At 35.9% G+C, this 23,874-nt stretch overlaps 2 protein-coding genes across 2 annotated transcripts in view; one reads left to right on the top strand and one right to left on the bottom strand.

Moving 5' to 3' along the window:
- The window catches only part of LOC135085285 (zinc finger protein 37-like), a 165,358-nt gene that overhangs the window by 103,798 nt on the left and 37,686 nt on the right, over positions 1-23,874 (bottom strand). The window lies entirely within an intron of this gene.
- The window catches only part of LOC135085268 (zinc finger protein 271-like), a 195,831-nt gene that overhangs the window by 14,587 nt on the left and 157,370 nt on the right, over positions 1-23,874 (top strand). Inside the window, exon 7 of the mRNA XM_063980015.1 lies at positions 9,532-9,783. Within this exon, the coding sequence (XP_063836085.1) occupies positions 9,532-9,783 (252 nt within the window). The remainder of the gene's footprint in view (positions 1-9,531; positions 9,784-23,874) is intronic.

The following is a 23,874-nucleotide window of genomic DNA, read 5'->3' on the forward strand; positions in this document are numbered from 1 at the left end:
GGCAGCTTCAGCTGAGCAATACTGTTCCAAAAATTCATCTAAAGATTGCGATTTGAAGTTTATTAACTGTTCCAAATACATAGAGGCTTGTACTCTTATGTCTTGGTATTTTTCTAATAGGTTGTTCCAAATTATGTAATAGTTCTCACCAGTAGGTGGAATACCCGAGCAAATTGTAAGTGCTTTTCCGGAAAGTTTTCCTATAAGGTATTGAGCCTTTTCACCTGGAGACAAACCAGTGTTCTCATGAATAAGAGTTTTAAAATTTTGGTAGAAAACGGGCCACTTGGAAGGGGCTCCGTCGAAAGAGACTAGTTCTAAAGGCGGTAATTTTTTTACGAAATCCTGTTTGCGACGCTCTGTGTTGGCCTTTAGTTGTGCGATGGAGCTTTGCTCCGAAAGGATGTTACAGTACAAATCGTCAAACGAGTTGAGTGCGGCAAATGTAGGTTTGAGTTCCTCATCATTTTTCATATAACACAAATTAAGTTCGTCAATAGTATCAAGAAAATCCGATCTTGTTTTTTCAATCGAATGCATGCGAGACATGAAAATTTGTTCAATCTGAGGGTCGGAGACCTTTAGGCTGAGGTCGTATAGTTCCTGAACCCTCTGAAAAAGCGCTTCTTTTTTAGCTTCAAGCAAATTAATTTTGCGTTTTACTCCCTCCATTGTATTGTAGGTGAGCAAACACACGCACGAGAGCTAGCGTTAAAAAATGAGTTGAGTTGAGCGTATTTATTTATAATCCAGTAGGAAAATAAAATGCGTAGCGTATGTAAGCGAATTTGAAATTGAATTGAAATAAAATTTTAAAAGATTGAATTTAAAAAATACACGTGTTTACAAACAACGAGTTGACGTTTGAGCGAATAGTAATTTCTAGAATGTGTCAAATATCAAACGAATCGAACTTTCCAGAAAGAATGTGTCAAACGAGCGAATTTTCTAGAATTTTCTAGAGAGTTGTCAAAATGACGGATGCGTGAAAATGTGTAGTTGTGATTTTCTGTAAGTGTAAAGGATAGGAAATGAACCATGCGGCTCGGTAGGACCAGAAAGGAGTTGTAGGAGATTGGGATAGGAACGGGATGGGATACCTTCGATTGAGCAGACTCCACAGGACGGTCCAAGCTTGGTTCTTCTTTCACTTTCACAAACACTTGAATTTTTATTGAGATGAGTTTAGCGCGCGATTTGGGTTTATTTGAATTGGTTTATTTTGGATACTTATTTAGTATTAACGCCCAGATAGGTAGGCGAAGCGGCGCGTTGCGATGCGAGAGCGAGACTGAAGGTGGGAGGGAGAGGATAGGAAAAAGGACTGTCAGAATGAGTGATAGAATAGTGTGACATGAGTTCGAAATGTATGAGGTTTTAATGCTGGCGCGTACACTGAACTAAAAAACTTGTATCATTTATAACTAGAAATATATCGAGCAGATATCTCTCCGCTTTGATGGAAACCAGGCCTTAGAAGCGTGAAGAAGCGCTGCAGCGAGCCACAACAGCCACACCACAGCATAGAGCAAAGTAATTTAAACTTAGGCACCACAGTGGCACACTTGCTTGCTTGCCGCATGTTCGACTAGTTTTCATAAGTTGCACTTTTTGATCGAATCCGTCAAAACTACAAAAAAAGGCCATTCGACCATTTTTCGACTGGTTTGCGATTAAAAAGTGCACTTTGTTTCCACCAAAGCGGAGCAGAACGGAGCGGAGGAGTGTTTTGAATAACCATTTCTTTATTTCCACTTCTCCTGTCCGCTCATCACTCATCGCAGCTCCGCAAAGCGCGGCGCCGCCGCCGCTGTCAAATTCTATAGAAAAATTTGACTACCCGACACTTAATAATATGTTCTTAATGCTTACGTAGGTACTTAATGATCGAATACGATGAAGACATATTTTTTGTTTCGGGAAATGAGAGCGCACTTGAGAAGTAACTGATCATTTAACTGACGCCAACTCACAGTAAGCGGGGTGTACATGGGAATTTTAAAGACTAAAATGGGTCATTCCATAGAAATCTGTATAATTTCGACGTCATTTTGTCCTAAACTTTTTTAAGATGCTTTTGAATACTTTATTAGTGTAAATTATAGTTTATTTATTAATTATGTTATGTCTAAAAGGGCCAGTCACTTTATGCTTTATTTTAAGAGAAATTATTATTTTAATTTTTTTCATACTACATTACTCCTATATGACTTTTAATAAAGTATAAAACTTATAACCTTAACATTTATAGATAAGTTAATATACTTAATGTAGATGTTTTGTTATAATCACTATATAAAAAACGTCACTCCCTAACTAGTAACTTAGTCCCTAGTGCCGTTTAAAGCTAGGGCCTGACGGTCTAGGGACTGACGATTTGGAGTAAAACTTAACAAAAATGCAGATTAACTTTATATTATAAGATGCTTAATACGATGAGCCGAAAATAGCCGAAAAACCACACGTAAATACTATTAAATTATATACAATTTCCTATTGTAATCAATAAAGCTACTCAACTAGGAACTGACGAAGTGACTGAATCAACACATGTTTCCGCAAAAACTGGTACGTTTGCACTAATTCAAAAAACGGCTGCCGCAAAGCCAGTATGGTCTGAGGATAACTTCGTATCGTACTTTAAACTCAACTAAATGTCATTCACTCTAAATACATAATAAAGCGCAAAATTATAAAATCAGTGCGTGGCGAGGGAATGACGCTAAAAGCTGTGGACTCTTTTTCAACTTAAGAAAATCAAATTATTGTTTATTGAAACCGCAAAATATTAATAGAATTTGGTGTAACATACGCTTAAATAGATTATTCGTTAATTAAAACAAAGGATCAAGTTAATGCTTCTGTAAATATGGGTTCCAAAACACAAACTTTTGGAATACGGACATGCCTAGGGAATGACGTTTTGGGTCATTTAAAAGGAATTTAAGATGTTTTAAAAATAGTTTTAAAAATATAAAAATAGGTGATGAATAAAATACATTGCGAGCTGTTATTTAACAATTTTGGAATAAAATATTAACAAATATTCCATGTGAAATGTGGCGCGGACTAAGAGTTGACATATTTTTGTGGAATGACCCAAATATATTATTTTTAATTGATGCCGGAAAAAAAGAAAAAAGAACATAGTTAATTACAATAAAAAATAAAAGAACTCACTTTTCAAGTGCGCTCTTATTTCCCGAGACGGTTTTATATTGCTGATCTAAGGCTCAACACTTCTTTGCTCTGCTTCCCTCCATTTTGCTCCACTACGCCTCCTTGATCTCATCCTTGGTCTTAGGGTTCTTAAATAACTCTATGGGTTATTAGGCCTTGGTGGAAACCATGAAGCTACAGATAAAAATGGAGGCCACACTCCGAATACCTACTTGAAGCACAAACTAAGTATCACTATCTCGCTCTCTGTGGGCAGACTCGCTCTTTCTAAATAAACAAAAAATATATAATTGCTCAAATTCAATGAAACCAATGTAAAATCTTTATTTCTTGACATAGGTATCATTAAAAATGATAAGTGTAATTACTGGTAAAACGTTTTAGGAAGAAATTACTGTAAAAAATGTGAAAAATGTTTACAATGATCCAATGTCGGAAATCACGAAATAAACACTTACGCGTGGAATCTTATGTCACTTCCAGGACACCACGTACTACCGCAACCACGCACTACAAAATTTTGCACCAATTCTTGTGATAAAACAATGATTATTTCCTGTAAACAATCTCAAACGAAATTAACTGCTTAATAAACAAAATAGTAAACAACCGCCATGATGGGCCGGATTGGGCCGATGTTGCCACATGGTACCGATTACCCAGGAATTGGAATTGTAATTTCCTGATTCGCCAACACATTAAGCCTAAATGGCCGACAATTTTGTGATTTTTTATTTAACTAGGTAATCTTAGTTTCAAATATTAATTATTTATTTGTTTAACTTCTGATTTGGTTAGTGAATTGGCTATTTCGAAGAATTTACAGTGAGATTTAAATCAGAAGATAGCAATACTACAGTTCACACTAAAAAGAGAGGTAGGGCCACAGAGAGCGAGATAGATATAAGTAGGTATTTGACTCAAGTTTTTGTTCCAACTTTGCCCTCCATTTTTATCATTAGCTTCATGGTGGAAACCGGGCCTTACTGGCCAAAAAGGTTTAGTCCAAGTCTGTACGAAAATTATAGTAAAAAAAAGTAAAGTCACAACAAAAAAAAAGTAAAATAATTGGTTGCTTGCACGTTGCTTGCGAATCTTGCGATTGCTAATAATTGTATGAAAATAAGATTGATTTGATATGTGATATTTCTCCAAAAGCCATACAGAATGACTGATCTCCTATGTAGAATATGCCTGGCACGTGATACTCGTATGTGTACAACGTACAACACGCCACTGGAAGTGCTTTATCAAAAAATCACAAATATACCTGTAAGTTAGCTTTTCTTCTTTTAGTTGTATGTTTATTTAAGTTTCCTTTGTTTTTCTGGTCCCTATTCATAATCAAATTGTAATAAACATTTCCTGTAAGTATTATTTATTTACTAAAAATGTTTGAAGTTTTCTATGTAATGTGTTTGTATTAAAAAAAATAGTTTATGTAAGTTTATTATACTTTTTCTGGTATCTACCCATAGTACAAGCTTTGCTTAGTTTGGGACTACATAAATGCAGTGTAAAAATTGTTCAAGGATATTTGTTTATTATTTATTTCTGATTCAAAGAGAACAAACACTTATCTTCACATGATTTAGCAAACAATACTATGACAGGACCTTGTATAATAAATTAGTCATCTATTACCTACACATAGCTACTATGATTATGTCTGTAGCACTTTTAGCCCTATATGTTTGTAATTACACTAAATAAACTGCAATAATTAAAACATTCTCAGCACTTGCCTATATGTTTGTCTCGAAGTGCTGGTAGGGCCCAAAAGATAAGGAGACATGTCAAGTGATAAGGATCTAAACTGAATAAATATTTTTGATTTTGATTAATTTTCAGCTTAAAACAAAAGACGGAAGACCACACATGGTGTGTTACGTCTGCTACCATTTATTAAGCAAGTGTCACAAATTCATTGAAAGTGCCGTTAAAACTGACAAAGTTCTTCAACGACTATGTAGCAGTGGTATACAGGTATATTTTAATAATTGTTTTACGAATAGTCCGTTGAATGGATTATTCCACTTTGTTCATCTGGGTGAAGAAACTTTCACAATGAAAAAAAACTAAATGTGACGCCAGTTATATAATACATTCCTTTATTTTTTTAAAAGAAACAGAACTGCATTCAAAGATTTTCGATTTTTTTTCCAAAAATCACTACCATACCATAAAATTTTCTGTACATAATTAAAATAATTTAAGATCCTTTCATTTGATTTATGAAGTTTGTTAGAGAGATTTCCTCCTTATACTTAACCCTAACGATCAATGCAATAAAAATATAGGATGTCATTTTTAACAGATTTTAGTTGGTTTGATTAAAATACATAATATTATTAAGTTTAAAATGTTACTATCTTTTCAGTTAACCGAGCAGCATATTGCAGCGATAGACAAGGCTTTCTTACTCACACCATTAACTAAGTCACGCGTTATAAATGTAAACGCAATAAGCGATTCAGACGGAGTCAGTATAGAAGTGGCTGAAGTCAAGAGAGAAATTGAAGAAGATAAGCCTATATATTATGAGGTGGAAGTTAAAGAAAAAGCTGATTCTTTAGGTTTTGACGGTATAAATAATACAGAACATAGTTCAAAACAGTACGCTTGTACTATCTGTGGTCATTGCTTGCTCACCAAGTAAGTATCCTACTTATATGCATATCTAAAAATATGTATTATTCCATTGTACCTACCACCATGTTTTAAGCAAATACAATTATTTGATTTGGTAGTATTCAGAGAAGAATGAAAATACATTTATTTGGCTCACATTATTAAGTAACTACAAATTACAAAACTTAACTATAACTTAGATTAATAAAGCTTTATTAATCTAAGACTATAAATAAATTAATAATTAAATGAGTAAAACGCTATAGTAGAGAAATCAATTTTTAAGCTTCTAGTCCTAAATTTCTTCTTGTCGTGTCGACAACAAACCTATTCAGTGTCAGCCCAAAACTGCTACAAGAGTGGCGTTGTCAGTAGCATTAATCAAGTCTTGCGTGCAGTTGTTTGGGCACGCAGGGCATTCCTAAAATAGATTGAATAATATTCATATTATCTCATAATGAAAACAAATATTTGCTGAGGGCGCCTTTTCAGCATGTTGAGTTAAATATGTATGCACCTAAATGTTATATGCTGAATAAAGTAATTCTATTCTATTTTCAGAGCTGAAGCTAGGAAGCACTACAAATGGCATGGCACCTCCGAAGAACCCTATCTGGACTGTCTGAATTATTTATTTGGTAAGAAATCCAATCTGTCCTAAAGTCCCTTTAATTCACGTTCGTAACTGACCTTTGGTAACCAGATACGAACAGAGAAAACAAACCATTTCCGTAGCTGGTTATGCAACATAATTACAAAAACGACAAGTAAATGCCATTTTCGTAACTGCATATCAAGCAACAAAAAAATCCATGTTCGTATCTGGTTACCAAAGGTCAGTTACGAACGTGGATTAAAGGCTAAAGTCCGGTCGCCGAGCAGATAGAATTTCGTCCAACGACCTCATGCTACCCATCCTTATCACTCGCACGTAATTATATTGCTGTCGCGACTGTGCGACGAACGGCCGCAGTGTGAGTGCGAGTGATCGAATCCTACATTAATTCTAGGGGCAGCTAGTTTAATAATGTTTTAATGGTTATAGGCGCTCCACCAACTGTGGAAGTCACTATGCAACCTATCACGGCGCTAACTGACAGCCAAGAAGTAATAAAGGCGCCAACTGACCACAAAGAAGCACTACCGGCGCCAACTGGCAGCATACAAGCACTAACGGCATCAACTGGCAGCGTACAAGCAGTGACGGCGCCAACTGGCAGCAAAGAATCACTAACGGCACAAACAGGCACCATACAAACAGCCACTGCACCAACTTACAGCATACAAGCGCTGACGGTGCCAACTGACCACAAAGAATCACACGCGGCGCCAACTGACAGGAATGAATCACTAACGGCGCCAACTGACAGCATACAAGTGGTGACGGCGCCAACTCATAGCAGAGAAGTGCTGAAGTCTCTGCAAACTATCATAGCGTCCGACACTAGTCCAACGAAGATTGAAAATGATGAAGGTATATAAGTTTTTTGTTAATTAAAACCAAATACCTAAGGGCCCTTACCCAAGAAAATCCAGTTTCAAGGAAAACTATAACGGTTCAGATAGATCAGTTAGTTTAAGAGTAATAGTCGTTCAACTCAAGTATTAGAAAATTTCTTACCTAATAAAAATTCCTTAGAAGAAAACATTAAGACTTTATGTTTTGAAGTGATTTTAGATGAAGTAATTGCTTGGCTGAGTTTCTTGTGCTGCTTCTTCTCAGCACTGGGCCACTTATTGTTCTGAAGCAGTGGTGGGGTGCTGGGAGGTGTTGTTAAAAGCCTACTATTACACTCGACATCAAATAAATCGCACCTCCCGCGACAAGCACTTTCAAACGTAGGTATGCATCCCCACTTCCCACCAATATTGGCACCATTTATAAGCCTAGTTCTAATCTTCACTTCATTAAAAGAAAGGTTTTTACCCCAAAAATATGTCTTTAGAAGGATCCAGATCACTTCTTCAAAAAATAGGTAGTTACGCATTAGCCAACTTTTATGGCTATAAAACTGTTAAGTCGGGATAAATCGCTATCCATCTGTTAAAGAGGACACGTGTGATCATTATTTGGTTTTATAACCATAATATTTGATCTAATTGATCCCAGAGGTGAGCCCAAAGTGAGGTCTTTATTCAAGTCACATTTATGGTATATGATAATCATTTATTTAGAAATTAAATGTGTTTTTCTTTAAGGATATTTATTGAGCTTTCAAATAACACCAATATTGTTGGGGCACTATGATTGTGTCAGAAGAAAATCTTTAAAGTTCGCGTCGCGGAAGGTGCGGCGTCTTACCTATCAATAAATATATAAATAAATATAAATATAAAACCTTGTATCGCAAAACAAAATTTAAGAAATAACTATAATATTGTAGTAAAGGTAATCGAGGGGCAACTACGGAATCCTACAGTGCGCGTGCCACGACACGCACTTGGCTGTTTTATTACCTACTTATTTTACTGTTTCAATTTTATTTTATCTATCTTATTTGAAATCTTTTGTGAACCATCGTTTATTTCTTTTTACAGAGATGCCTCAGAAAGAAGATATGGACGAAAAATCAAATTTACCCGAAGAACTAAAAGATGAATCGCCAGAAATTTACAAAAACGAAAAAGAATTAATGATAGAAATGAAAATAGACGTCTATAAAAAAATTGTGAAACCAAAGAATATAATAAAGAAAAAAGAAGAAACTGCGAAACCAAATAATACAATAAAGAAAAAAGGAAAAGCAACTAACAGTGAAGTGACTATAAAAAAGAAAAAACTCACTAAAAACATGAAACCAAATAGAAAAAATGAAACAAAATTAACCGTTAGTAATAATTTAAGCGAAAACGAGGTATATTGTGACGTCCCATTACTTAAATCGGATGACCCGTTAGACACAAATTATAAAGATAATACACCAAATACAGATAAATTAGACAGTTCAGACACGAATATGGACACGGAAGATATAGAACAAAATGATGAAAATGAAACGAAAAATATTACAGCAACAGAAAAAACATTTCCATGTGATACTTGTAAAAAAGTCTCCCCAAGTAATGCGAGGTTGAAACGCCATAGACGTGTGCACACGGGCGAGAAACCATTCTCATGCGAACATTGCTCGAAAACATTCGCAGAAAAATGTAACCTAAGTCGACATTCCCGAATCCATTCCGGAGAAAAGCCATTCGAGTGCGATCTCTGCGGAAAATGTTTCTCTATTAAAACTCACTTGAGCGTTCACTTACTCACGCACAATAATTCTAGTAAAATACAAACTAAAAGCACTGTGTCGTGCGATGCTTGTGGAAAAATATACACGCACAAAATGAATTTAGCACGGCACATTTCAACAAAGCACGCCAGGACACATACAGGTGAAAAACCGTTCTCATGTAACTATTGCGATTACAAGACTGCTGTAAAATCAGCTTTAATTATACATATACGGACACATACAGGTGAAAAACCGTTCTCATGTAACTATTGCGATTACAAGACTGCTGTAAAATCTCATTTAATTAGACATATACGGACACATACAGGTGAAAAACCGTTCTCATGTAACTATTGCCATTATAAGACCACTCGAAAATCAACTTTAATTAGACACGAAAGGACACATACAGGTGAAAAACCGTTCTCATGTAACTATTGCGATTACAAGACTGCTGTAAAATCAGCTTTAATTATACATATACGGACACATACAGGTGAAAAACCGTTCTCATGTAACTATTGTGATTACAAGGCTGCTGTAAAATCAGATTTAATTAAACATATACGGACACATACAGGTGAAAAACCGTTCTCATGTAACTATTGTCATTACAAGGCTGCTGTAAAATCAGCTTTAATTAAACATATACGGAAACATACAGGTGAAAACCCGTTCTCATGTAACTATTGTGATTACAAGGCTGCTGTAAAATCAGATTTAATTAAACATATACGGACACATACAGGTAAAAAACCGTTCTCATGTAACCATTGTGATTACAAGGCTGCTGTAAAATCAGATTTATTTAAACATATACGGACACATACAGGTGAAAAACCGTTCTCATGTAACTATTGCCATTACAAGACCGCATTAAAATGTAATTTAATTAAACATATACGGACACATACAGGTGAAAAACCGTTCTCATGTAACTATTGTCATTACAAGACTGTTCAAAAAGCTCATTTAACTACTCATATACGGAGACATACAGGTGACAAACCGTTCTCATGTAACTATTGCGATTACAAGACTGCTGAACAATCTCATTTAACTACTCATATACGGACACATACAGGTGAAAAACCGTTTTCATGTAACTATTGTCATTACAAGACTGTTCAAAAAGCTCATTTAACTACTCATATTATACGGAGACATACAGGTGACAAACCGTTCTCATGTAACTATTGCCATTATAAGACCACTCAAAAAACAACTTTAATTAAACACGAAAGGACACATACAGATGAAAAACCGATTTGAGGTAAACAGTCACTATAGAAAAAAATTCTTCAGTAATTATTTCAGTCGGTTGTAGGTATAGTTAGTAGTATAGAAGCAGTAAAAGATAGTAGCTAAAAGTCTTTGGTGTAAGTAGGTAGGTATACTATACAGGGTGGAAACGATAAGTGATCTCACTCGATTATTTCTAAACTATACAAGATATCGAAAAATTGATTACTGATCCTGAAAGTGCTTACCGCGTACGTGCTTACCCAGTTTTTGGATAATATCTTGTATAGTTTTTAATATTATGTGGTTTTACTAAATGTATGGAAGCTGGAAACATTGAATTTTCGGATAGATCCATTTATTTTGTAACCTATTATTGGTACCGTTGGATAGAGCTCGGGAAGCACTTTCAGGATCAGTAACTAGTTTTTGGATATCTTGTATAAAATAATCGAGTGAGACCACTTATCGTTTCCACCCTGTATAGGGAGACACACAGAAAAGGCCTAAGTTACCAACAACGAGAATCGAACATAGGACCACTTAAGGCAACGTTAGTAGGTCGAGAAGGTACGTCATATTTTTCTTAGGTTCCGTTAGTATTAAGGTTTAAACACAATACTTTCAGAATCGTAACTGAGTAATATATTTTTTTAATTGATTTTCTCAGCCTTTAACTAAACTGTATTTCTCAATTATTATTGACATTATATTCTAATGATGAAAGTTCATTCATGAACATGATTTTGAAATTTTAAGAATTTGAGATATTATTATAGTTTTATGTACAGTCGCGGAATGAAAAGGTTCGTCACCTTAGTGTCGGTTTTCGCTTGCACTAGGTACTGTAAGAGTCAAACCTGCCAACATAACAGTGCAAGAAACAGTGCTGCTAACATTTAAATAAATATGACGTTTGCTAACGAATAAGGTTTTGCTTGTTTATTTTTCTATCCCATCAGTGCAATGCAATGATGACATTGACCAATTGACAATAGTTTTTTTTATTTAAAAGAAATAATAATGGCAGGTTGAACCAACAAGAAGGTTTTAGTTTATCAATCATAATTAATCTTCTTGACAAGATAAATCGTCAAACAACTTTGATCTGAATAATTTTGAACTTTACTGACGAACATTTAAAGATTATTTTCTCTAACTCGAGATTATTCTGTAACATAGTTTCAAAAGGTAATATGTACTCGCGATTCGTTGAAGGAATCAATTTGAAAACTGACGAACCTTTTCATTCCGTGACTGTACCTAATTATAAGGTATTTTAACTATGTTCTTTACTAGACAAAAAAAAAAAACATCAAAGCTAATAAAATGTTGTGTTTGTATTAACTCGGAACTATTTATTACTAATGAAGTCTTGATTACCAACAATACCTATTTTTTTATGATTGACCTAAAATGTATACTTTCCCATTTTTGTAATTCATTCTACCACTTTAATTTGTTTTGTTTATTAATATTGTAAGAGAAAAATATTTCTGTTTATTTAGTCTTATTATAATTTGTGTTTAAATTTTGTCCTCTGTATGATAAAAATTTGGATTACTAATGTTTGGCCAAAAAACGTTTCCCAAATTATCGGTATCCTTCCGTTTGGCCAAATTACTTTTCGCCAAATTTCACTTCGCAAACAACTTATCGCCAAAGTTTCATTTCCCAAATGAACTTTTAGCAACTGTACTTTTCGCAACTAATTCATTTGGTCAAATTATCATTTGGCAAAATTTTACTTGGCAAATGTTAAAATAGCAAATGTTTTATTTTGCCAAATATTATATCCCAAATAATTTGTTTGGTCAAATTGACACTTCACATACTTACCCACCGTTACCCACAAATCAAAGCATAAGGCAAATAATCATGGTTTTCACAAGAATTTTATGTATGACAAAGAGATTGCAAAAAATAGTATGGTTGCAAAAAGTAGGTATTGCAGAAAAGTAGTAGGTTAGGTTAGAACAGTGACCCTTAATGCGCGAAGGCGAGCGAAGCGTGCCGCGGCAGCGGCCGCCAAGCGCTAGAATCACCTCTATTTTGGAAATTTCGATAAAAATAATGAAATAAGAAAATTAAGCAGTAATGACTCCATAGAGCGTCTCGTAGTGCAGGGAAAAGTTGAGGGCACCAGACCACGTGGTAGATCACCAATGAGATGGACGGACCAGATCAAGGCCGCAACTAAGTGCTCGGTTAGCGAAAGTACCCGGAAAGCTGCAGTCCGCGAGGAATGGCGCCGTATTACGAGGAACATCACTCTGAATCGTGATTCAAGATGATGACCACGACCACTCTGACAAGAGTGTACCGACTGAGAAGAAGAAGAAGAAAATTAATTTAGAACAAATTTTATATTAACTACCCACTAAACAAAATAATAACCACAAGCTAATTTATATTCCATTCTATGCACCAATCAAATTATTTTGTAAATAGTTTATCGTGGAACATTTTTGCAAAATGAAACATTTGGCAAACCATACTTTGCCAAAAAATAATTTGCTAAACAATAATTTGCCAAAAACGACATTTGCGAATTAAAAGTTTGCAATAAGTTGTTTTGCCAAATGAAAATTTGCGAAACGTTGTTTGCGATGTGATAATTTGGGAAACGTTTTTTGGCCAAACATTAGTAATCCCAAATTATCACATCGCAAACAACGTTTCGCAAATTTTCATTTGGCAAATTCTCATTTGGCAAAACAACTTATTGCAAACTTTTAATTCGCAAATGTCGTTTTTGGCATATTATTGTTTAGCAAATTATTGTTTGGCAAAGTATGTTTTGCCAAATGTTTCATTTGGCAAAAATATTTCACGATAAACTATTTACAAAACAATTTGATTGGTGCATAGAATGGAATACAAATTAGCTTGTGGTTATTATTTTGTTTAGTGGGTAGTTAATATAATTTTTTTTCTAAATAAATTTTCATATTTCATTCTTTTTATCGAAATTTCCAAATGATTCATTAACGATAGAGATGATTCTAGCGCTCGGCGGCCGCTGCCGCGGCACGCTTCGCTCGCCTTCGCGCATTAAGGGTCACTGTTCTAACCTAACCTAACCTACTATTTTCTACAATACCTACTTTTTGCAACCATACTATTTTCTGCAATCTCTCTGTTTTACATAAAATTATTGTGAAAACCATGACCATGTGCCTTATGATTTGATTTGTGGGTAACGGTGGGTACTCGTAAGTATGTGAAGTGTCAATTTGACCAAGCAAATTATTTGGGATATAATATTTGGCAAAATAAAACATTTGCTATATAAACATTTGTCAAGTAAAATTTGGCCAAATGTTAATTTGACCAAATGAATTAGTTGCGAAAAGTACAGTTGCTAAAAGTTTATTTGGGAAATGAAACTTTGGCGATAAGTTGTTTGCGAAGTGAAATTTGGCGAAAAGTAATTTGGCCAAACGGAAGGATACCTAAAAATTTACATAAGTAACATGACGCCTTAATAAAGTTTACTAAACTAAAAAACTTGTATCATTTATAAACAGAAATAATTATATCGAGCAGATATCTCTCCGCTTTGATGGAAACCAGGCCTTAGAAGCGTGAAGAAGCGCTGCAGCGAGCCACAACAGCCACACCACAGCATAGAGCAAAGTAATTTAAACTTAGGCACCACAGTGGCACACTTGCTTGCCGCATGTTCGACTAGTTTTCATACTGGGCGTTAGGCCAGCCTCCCTAGACAAGTTGCACTTTTTCATCGAATCTGTCAAAACTACAAAAAAAGGCCATTCGACCATTTTTCGACTGGTTTGCGATTAAAAAGTGCACTTTGTTTCCACCAAAGCGGAGCAGAACGGAGCAGACGGAGGAGTGTTTTGAATAACCAATCATTTCTTTATTTCCACTTCTCCTGTCCGCTCATCACTCATCGCAGCTCCGCAAAGCGCGGCGCCGCCGCCGCTGTCAAATTCTATAGAAAAATTTGACTACCCGACACTTAATAATTATGTTCTTAATGCTTAGGTAGGTACTTAATGATCGAATACGATGAAGACATATTTTTTGTTTCGGGAAATGAGAGCGCACTTGAGAAGTAAGTAACTGATCATTTAACTGACGCCAACTCACAGTAAGCGGGGTGTACATGGGAATTTTAAAGACTAAAATATAATATTTTTAATTGATGCCGGAAAAAAAGAAAAAAGAACATAGTTAATTACAATAAAAAATAAAAGAACTCACTTTTCAAGTGTGCTCTTATTTCCCGAGACGGTTTTATATTGTTGATCTAAGGCTCAACACTTCTTTGCTCTGCTTCCCTCCATTTTGCTCCACTACGCCTTATCTCATCCTTGGTCTTAGGGTTCTTAAATAACTCTATGGGTTCTTAGGCCTTGGTCGAAACCGGGCCTTACTGGCCAAAAAGGTTTAGTCTAAGTCTGTACGAAAATTATAGTAAAAAAAAGTAGTCACAACAAAAAAAAAAGTAAACTATAGTCCGATTTTTAATTCGACGGAATTCTGACAGCTGTCATTTTTTGACAATTCAGATGTAATAAGCCTTTTTTGCTTAGAATTAACAATAAATAATATTAAATTAAATTTCATCAAGTACAACTTACAAGAATGAACTATTGTTTGTATTGTGAATTCAATGTACACTAATCATTATGTACATTTTAGAGATTAAATCCGTACCGCGCGGGAATAACTTGACATCTCGACCTGCACTTTTTTTTTTTTATTAGCTTAAACGTTTCCTCTACCTTATACCCTTCTGGTATAAAAAACTCAACTCGAAATACCCAAAAATACTTGAAATACAGCTCTTGTTCATAAGTAAATATCTCTAATTTAGGCAATAAATATTTGACATAACGATATATCCAATTAATATTATTCGTACAAACATTTATATTTCGATATATCAATGTATGTCAGAACATGTATTTGTTAATATCTCGACTTATACATTTATGGATTTTCGTTTTTAATTTGACAAAAACAGTTATCAAGTTATGATCCCCTCTGAGTACTAAACATATCCATGATATGTGCAGTTGTCTAGTTATGCACACTGTCAAGAGTTTGGATATTTGGAGTTATCCAGCTATTACATTCGTATAATCATATTTTTATATGTGTCATTAGCAGTTTTTAAAATATAACATTGTCAGGATTTCGAGTGTCTTTAAATATTTTTTACTTAGCAACCCCTGAAAATATATTTTTAATATACTTAAGCGTTAATTTTTACTTTTATTACTATTTTCAATAGTTTAAAACTAAATTAACGTTTAAATAGCAAGTTGAAAGTAGAAGGATAAGTTTAGTCAATAAGTAGGTACTATCTACTAATGTTTTTTCATAACAGACTAAGATTTCGTTTGACAACAGAATATAAGTAAAAAATCTATTAATAAACTTTTAGGTCAACTTTAAGTTCCGGATATTTTTTATAGTCTATTGACATCAATGACATTAATTAGGAATAATGATGAGGTAAGTAGGGTCGATACGCCAGATCTCGTCCATTTAGTGAGTTGGTGGATTTGAAGAATAAAAATAATATACAATTTTTCGTAATCATTTTGAACGAAAAATTGTTGTCATTATGCTCCCTTTAGTCTTTGTATAGTATTAAACTTGCTCTAAACCATTAGAAGTTTTAATATCTTTGTAATATTAATATAATTTAATATAGAAAAAATGCATTCAAAATCACTAATAATTAATAACAGTGGTTACGCAGATGTACGCTTAACTTTAGTTTATTTTTAATTCCCAAATAGTTTTGTCTGCAGGTAGAAAACTGTTTGGTTTCCACATCTCTGTGGTCATTCTTGGCGTTTCTGAGCGTCAAGCTTTGACACACTTCACCGTAAGAACTTAAACGCATCGCACATATTCGCAGTTTCGCGAGTGAAAAAACCGCACTTTTATCTCCCGCAAATCGCATCATAACGCACAACGCATTCGCATCAAACCACCTACGCAGTCAAAGCCCAAATTGCTCGTGACCTGAACCCCCTGCAGGGGAAGTGAAGCCGATCCATCTTCATCCCGGAGTGTCCCGGTGCCAGCAGTGGTCGAGCTGACGGAAGGGGACCCGAGATTGGCTCAGAGGTTAGTGGACCAACTATTTCTCCTCTGCAGGCAAAATCATTTGGGAAACGTAATTTGGACTTCCGATTAAGATCCCGCCTGGTGTGGCTATTTACACGCCTCACCATAGTTTTGTGGTCCTTCGAGCCGGATATTGCATCAGCAATTTTCGCAGCATAATTTTCATAAAATTCACGTAATTTTGGTGAACTTTTAGAAAATTCCAAAATTTGACATTTCTGACATCTTTGGAAAAATTTTCAAATTACGATTATAAAAAAATATTTTATCGCAAATAATTTTCGGGATCATTGCATTATTGTTACGCATTATAATTTCAATAGGTACGGTTAAGGAACCTGAGGTTATTCTGGGTACAATTTTGGACCGAACGTTCGCAATTTCGCACATTCGCAATTTCGCATATTCGCAAATAATTTTGATATTTTTATTTTTTGTTACGCACTTTTATAATTCATAAATAATACGCAAAATGGAGGATTTTCAACGCAAATTGAAAATTCTTCACGCAAAAAAAGACGCGATATTTCAGAAAGTGAATAGCATTTACGAGCTTTCTTTAAAAGTGACATCATTTGTGGATACTCGGTCAAACGAACACTTCATGATCGAGTCGGAATCTATTGACGCATTACATTCCAAATTTGAGGCTATTGTGGACAGCATAAACGAATTTAGCTTGTTAGAAAACGCATCGGCTGTGCCTGACTATAGCCCAATGATAGCTTTTGAGGATTTATACACTCGCGTCAAACGGATGAGGAACAAGATGAGTGCCTCTTCAGCCGCGTCATCAAAACCGGAAACGCATACTCATAAGATCAAATTACCACCTATTGACATTCCGTCATTTGATGGTAGCATGGAAAAATGGCCGGTTTTCTATGAATCCTTCAAGGCCAATATACATCATAATCCCCAGCTGACTGACTCGCAGCGTGTGCAGTATCTGGTAGGGAAACTTACGCATAATGCCCTCAAAATTACTGCTGGCATAATTCCGACTGCTGATACCTATCGCGTACTTTGGGACAGTCTGGAAAAGAAATATCAGGACAAGCGTCGATTAGGCATCCATTATCTAAGCAACATCTTAGATTCCAAAACTTGTACATCATCTGCGGGAAGTTTGGATAATTTCATACAACGGTATGCCTCTTCGGTCGCAGCTCTAAAACAGTTAGGTATAGAGGATTTGACTGATTTTATATTGCTCCATTGTGCTCTACGCAAGGTTGATGGGCAAACAGCTCACGCCTTTGAATTTTCAGTAAGAGATAAGGAGTTGCCCAAGTCAGATGATTTTATAAAATTTATGCAAGATCAAACTAAGATTATGACGCTTTCTAATAACTTCAATAGTTCGAATTCGCAGTCGAACGCACGCAGCTTGAACAAACCAGCTGAGACTTCTTATAAATCTTTTATGTCAAACTCAAATAATAAGAATAGTAACAGCTCTTGTTTATATTGTAACGATGGCAACCATAGAATTTACAATTGCAACCAATTCAAAGGCTTAAGTTCTCCGCAAGCGAAGTTTGATTTTATTAAATCCAAAAATAGTTGTGTCAACTGTCTTAGCGCATTGCATACGTTAACTAATTGCAAATCCACGTCAGTTTGCAAGCAGTGCGGTAAGAAGCATAATACACTTTTGCATTTTGAGACGAGTGATGATGATATTCGCAAAAATACGCATACGCATGCTGTGCACATGAGCACGTCCGCACCGGTTCATTCCGCCGCAATGGACTCGAACCCGGAATTACGCGCAGTGAGTCGCGAACCCGTGCAGCTTACTCATACTGCGGGGAGCGCAGCTTCGAATGAGAAGCCACCGCAAGGCGGTTCTTCGCTGTCTTTTAGCGCTAATTTAAAGCCTACCTCTACAATTTTACTTTCAACCGCGCAAGTATATGCTATGCAGCCTAATGCTAACAATTATAAACGCATTATTCGATGTTTGATAGATAATGGCTCTCAGAATAATTTAATTACAATCGATTGTTGCAAATCTCTGAATTTAGTTGTCATTCCACTTACGAATTCATACGTAAAGGGTGTTGGTTCATCATCGAGGCCAATACGTGGATACGTGGACATGGTGATTCAGTCGCGTATTGATTTGAACAATAAATACCGAATACAAGCATTAGTGGTAGATTCTATAACTGATCAACTGCCTTCGCACTTTATTGAGAATTGTAACATGGAGTATTTGAATGATTTGCCGTTAGCAGATCTTACCTGGAATGTGCCTGGTAATATAGACCTAGTTCTAGGAGCGCAATTATTTCCGTATATTTATCTGGGAAATCGAGTGGATTCTGGCTCACAAGCTCCGCCAGCTTTATCTACTGCTTTTGGCTACGTGCTTATGGGAGGTAGTCAAGGAGTTAATAATATTGGAACTTCATTCTCAGCATTGGCGCTAGATGAAATGGTACATAAGTTTTGGCAATTAGAGGAGTTACCGGTCAAAGGTTATTTGAGCCAGGAAGATACGATCTGCGAGAATTTATTCGCATCGTCTGTCTCGCGAGATGACACCGGTAGATATTGCGTATCTTTACCTTTCTCCAAAGATCCTAGTAACTTAGGCAATTCTCGCACTCCCGCCCAGCGACGATTTATGGCCCTGGAAAGGAAGTTTAAACAGGATCCTTCGTTGCAAGAGCAATATAATAAGGTGATCCAAGATTATATTGACAACGATTACCTGTCTGAGGTTACTTCGGATAACGCTGATGAGGGATATTATATTCCGCACCACGCCGTCGTGCGGCCTGACAAACCCATGCCGCGCATAGTACTAGATGCGAGCGCGAAGACACATACTGGTGTGTCCTTGAATGACGTTCTTCACGTCGGTCCTAATTTACAGGCCGATCTGTTTCTTTTATTACTTGATTTTAGACTTTTTCCAATAGCCATTACGGCTGATATTAAACAAATGTATTTGCAGATTGGTGTTATTGATGACCATCGCAAATATTCAAAGATATTGTATCGCTTTCATGGCAATGAGCCTATCCGCACATTTCAATTCAACCGCGTCCCATTTGGACTTAAATCAAGTCCGTTCCTAGCTATGCGCACTGTGCGACAGCTAGCGTCTGACTTGAGCGCAGAATATCCTATCGCAGCTAGTATTGCTGAGACTAAGTTTTACATGGACGATCTCGTTCATTCTGTTCCTGATGAGAAGACTGCCGCTTGTTTGGCGCAAGAATTGATCTCGCTATTCAAGTCCGGTGCATTTGACTTGGTCAAATGGTGTAGTAACTCTCGTACTTTATTGGAGAATCTCCCTGAGTCACACCGGAGTCCTATAAACTTTTCAGAAGGAAACAATGTCTCCTCTAAGATCCTTGGTCTTTCATGGGATCCAGTAAATGATTCCTTCCATTTTAAAGCATCTCAGATGATTGAGAAATGCACAAAACGGAATATTCTTTCGGTTGTGGCCCGCCTGTTCGATGTGCTCGGTTTGATAGCTCCGGTTATATTATACGCCAAGTTACTTATTAAAGAGCTTTGGCTTAGTAACGCAGGCTGGGACGATACACCTTCCGAAACAATAGTACAACGTTTTTCTGCATTAATCCAAGAGCTACCCTTGGTTTCCACTGTGAAAATTCCACGTCATATTGGGGTTTCTGATAGTTCTGTTGTGAATATCGTTGCCTTCTGCGACGCAAGTATGAATGGTTACGGTTGTGTTGTTTACTTGCAGACGATAGATCAGGAAAATATAACGGTCAGATTACTATGTGCCAAATCAAAGGTCTCGCCTACAAAGATTCAAACGCTCGCGCGTCTCGAGTTGTGCGCAGCGCTTTTAATGTCCAAGTTAGTAAAACTTGTGGCTGATACTTACCGCAAACGCATTCCTATCGCAAATATATACGCATTTTCTGATTCTACGATCGCATTGTCGTGGATACGCTCGTCACCGCATCGATGGTCGGTGTTCGTGAGCGATAGAGTCGCGCAAATACAGGAGAATATATCTCCAGATAATTTTCATCATGTCAGAGGAGAAGAGAATCCGAGTGACTGTCTCTCTAGAGGCTTATTACCTTCTCACCTCGTTAATAACGATTTATGGTGGAAAGGACCCACATGGATGCAATCACTACCATCGGAGTGGCCTCTCGCATCTTTTTCTCCTACTGAATCTACGGATTTACCTGAACATAAGGCTAGCGCATTTAATTAACATTTAACATTTCTGAGGTGTACCCTGGTACAGATGGTGTCACTCGCGTAGCGATGGTTAGGACCAAATATGGTAACTTTAAACGTCCTGTCGTGAAGTTGTACCCAGTACCTACGCAATAATATATTTTACTTTAACGCATTTAATTGTTTTTTGTTAAGTTATTAGACTCGAGGTCTGAGTTCTTTTGACTTATTTTTTCTTTTTTGAATTTACACCGTTGTATTGCAAGGATTGCAACGTATTAAGTGCACATTAGTAAGTTTTTTTGAAAGTTTCTGCGAACTTCCAAGGCGGGGAGTATGGTTACGCAGATGTACGCTTAACTTTAGTTTATTTTTAATTCCCAAATAGTTTTGTCTGCAGGTAGAAAACTGTTTGGTTTCCACATCTCTGTGGTCATTCTTGGCGTTTCTGAGCGTCAAGCTTTGACACACTTCACCGTAAGAACTTAAACGCATCGCACATATTCGCAGTTTCGCGAGTGAAAAAACCGCACTTTTATCTCCCGCAAATCGCATCATAACGCACAACGCATTCGCATCAAACCACCTACGCAGTCAAAGCCCAAATTGCTCGTGACCTGAACCCCCTGCAGGGGAAGTGAAGCCGATCCATCTTCATCCCGGAGTGTCCCGGTGCCAGCAGTGGTCGAGCTGACGGAAGGGGACCCGAGATTGGCTCAGAGGTTAGTGGACCAACTATTTCTCCTCTGCAGGCAAAATCATTTGGGAAACGTAATTTGGACTTCCGATTAAGATCCCGCCTGGTGTGGCTATTTACACGCCTCACCAACAGCATGGAAATAAAAAAATATAGATAAAATCTTACTAATTGGTATTCAAAATATTTAGGTATCACACTTAATAATTATAAACATACATTTATATTTTAGTTTATTTCATTTTTTTAAATATCAATAGTATGGCTCAATTTGCAATAATTATGGTCTCCTCTCTAGGCACAGTTTGCTTTTTAATATTATTTACTAAGTCTGTATTTAAAAAAAATTCGTGATAATGTGGACGCAAATTGGCTATCACAAAGGGTAAGCTACATTTGGAGCGTGTATTAGCGTCCAGGAAAAGGCCTAAGTACTGAAAAAAATCTTTGTGTTCGATAAGTCATGTAAATAACGTTTTAAATAATATACAACATGCATTGTTTTGTATATTTTAATATCTTAGACCCAGTTAGACCAGACCGCGATCACTTCTGACGCAAAGTGGAAATTTCATTGTAGTAAATTCGCATCCACCTTATTTTAAGTGTCATTTAATAAAGTACAATCACCGATATCATTATCCGTATTGTATGGTTCATGGTTAAGGCTTAGAGACTGCGGTAAATTCCAAACTAGACCTAAATGTATTAAAAACTTACCTTGAAACGCGCACCTGCTCACGTGGGATTTATTTTTGGCAAAAACGGTAGCATGCTATAAGATTTTTTTAATGTGGGTTTACCTGTCATACATTCAGGGAATCATAGCAATAGCTTACGTTCTAGAGTGATCCATCACGTGAACTGGACGGTGGACGCGAAAGGGCGTGTCGACCTTACGCAAAAATATATCCAGTTAATTTTAATTATTTTAAGCCTAATAGTAAGCCTAAAATAATTAAAATTAATTGTGCTTGTTATGAAGCATGGCTTTTGTTCTTTTATTTGTCTTTTTTTTTAATTTTAAGTAAACGTACAATTATCTGATCAAAAGCAATCATAATCTACGATTATATTTGATTTTTCTAATAAATTTGTTATTATTTCATTGCAAAAGTGATAAAAATAAATGTTCTATTTTTATGTTTTGTTTTTTTACTTAAACTTCATTCAAAATAATTAACTTAAATCCAATTTTTACACCTTAAATGTTTGTTTTTCTTTGGTGAATAACTTGACAAGTCGTCGGTACACAACTTGACAAGTCTTTTTTTTAATAGATTAAGAAGATAATTTAATCAAATTCTTACGCCAATCGAAAGATACGCATTAAATTAGCTTATTTCAATCATAAAAATATCAATTATCATTAATTCCGATTTACCAGAGAACTCTAAACTTTAAAATCGCTCCCCTGAAAAGTACGCAAAAATGACATGTCAAGTTATTCCCGCGCGGTACGGAAATAGAAAAAAACGTGTTTTTAACACAGTAAAACAACATATTAACATAAACGAAAATATGTAGGTATTGATCATCAATCATCATTTTCGTCATCATAATCAACTTGGATTATAAAATTGGCATCTTGTTAAATTGATTATTTTATGAAGCTAAGATTTTATTAACAAAAGGATTTTCATAAAAAAGGTTTGTAACCCATGGATTATTGGGCAGGGATTCCAGTAATAGAAAAATAATTTCCCAATTTTTTTTGTAACTTCCATAATATGATAATAAAAATTCAAATAACCATTTGGAAATGATCAGTACATTTTTAAGCCTTAGTTTTTCAAGTGAAACCTTAAATTCAAGAAAGGATTATTTTTTAATTTGTGAAAATGCTCTCCATTCTTAGTGGGAATGTTTCAATGTTGACAACACTTCTGAAATGTCAAAATTCCGTCGAATTAAAAATCAGAGCTGAGCCCCGATTACGGTAACTTTTATAACGTCTACAATCCAGACGCGTTTCTGATTCTGCGATACGATTGGTCAAAACAGCTGACGTACGCTGTTGAACGACCAATCGTATCGCAGAATCGATGAAGCGTGTCTGGATTGTAGACGTTAAAAGTTACCGTAATCGGGGCTCAGGTGGTGCAAGCAACCAATTAGTTTACTTTTTTTTTTGTTGTGACTTTACTTTTTTTTTACTATAATTTTCGTACAGACTTGGACTAAACCTTTTTGGCCAGTTTTTTTTTACAGTTGTCACCGTAGCGTGGCGCTGTAAGGCCCGGTTTCCACCAAGGCCTAAGAACCCATAGAGTTATTTAAGAACCCTAAGTCATAATGTCTCTCCTGTTTCACAAAGATGTTCATGTATATAATTGTATAGCCTCTTTTATTTCTGTAAATAGTTTAAAGTTATGATGTTTATAAACTTATTTTTTATTTATGTGTATAAAGGCACTGGGTCTCTATCAGAAGGAACTCTAGGGGTGGAATCTCCATAGGCGTGGGTTAACGGGCAAGGAGATAATATCTTGGATGGTTGACAACCACTTTTCCTACAATTTAACGTTCCACCAAACTCAACACGCTTTCAAAGATAACCTCGCAGCCGCCTGCTCACACTTGACATGACACAAC

Source organism: Ostrinia nubilalis, chromosome 28 (genome assembly GCF_963855985.1).
Source record: "Ostrinia nubilalis chromosome 28, ilOstNubi1.1, whole genome shotgun sequence".
Classification (NCBI taxonomy): Eukaryota; Metazoa; Arthropoda; class Insecta; order Lepidoptera; family Crambidae; genus Ostrinia; species Ostrinia nubilalis.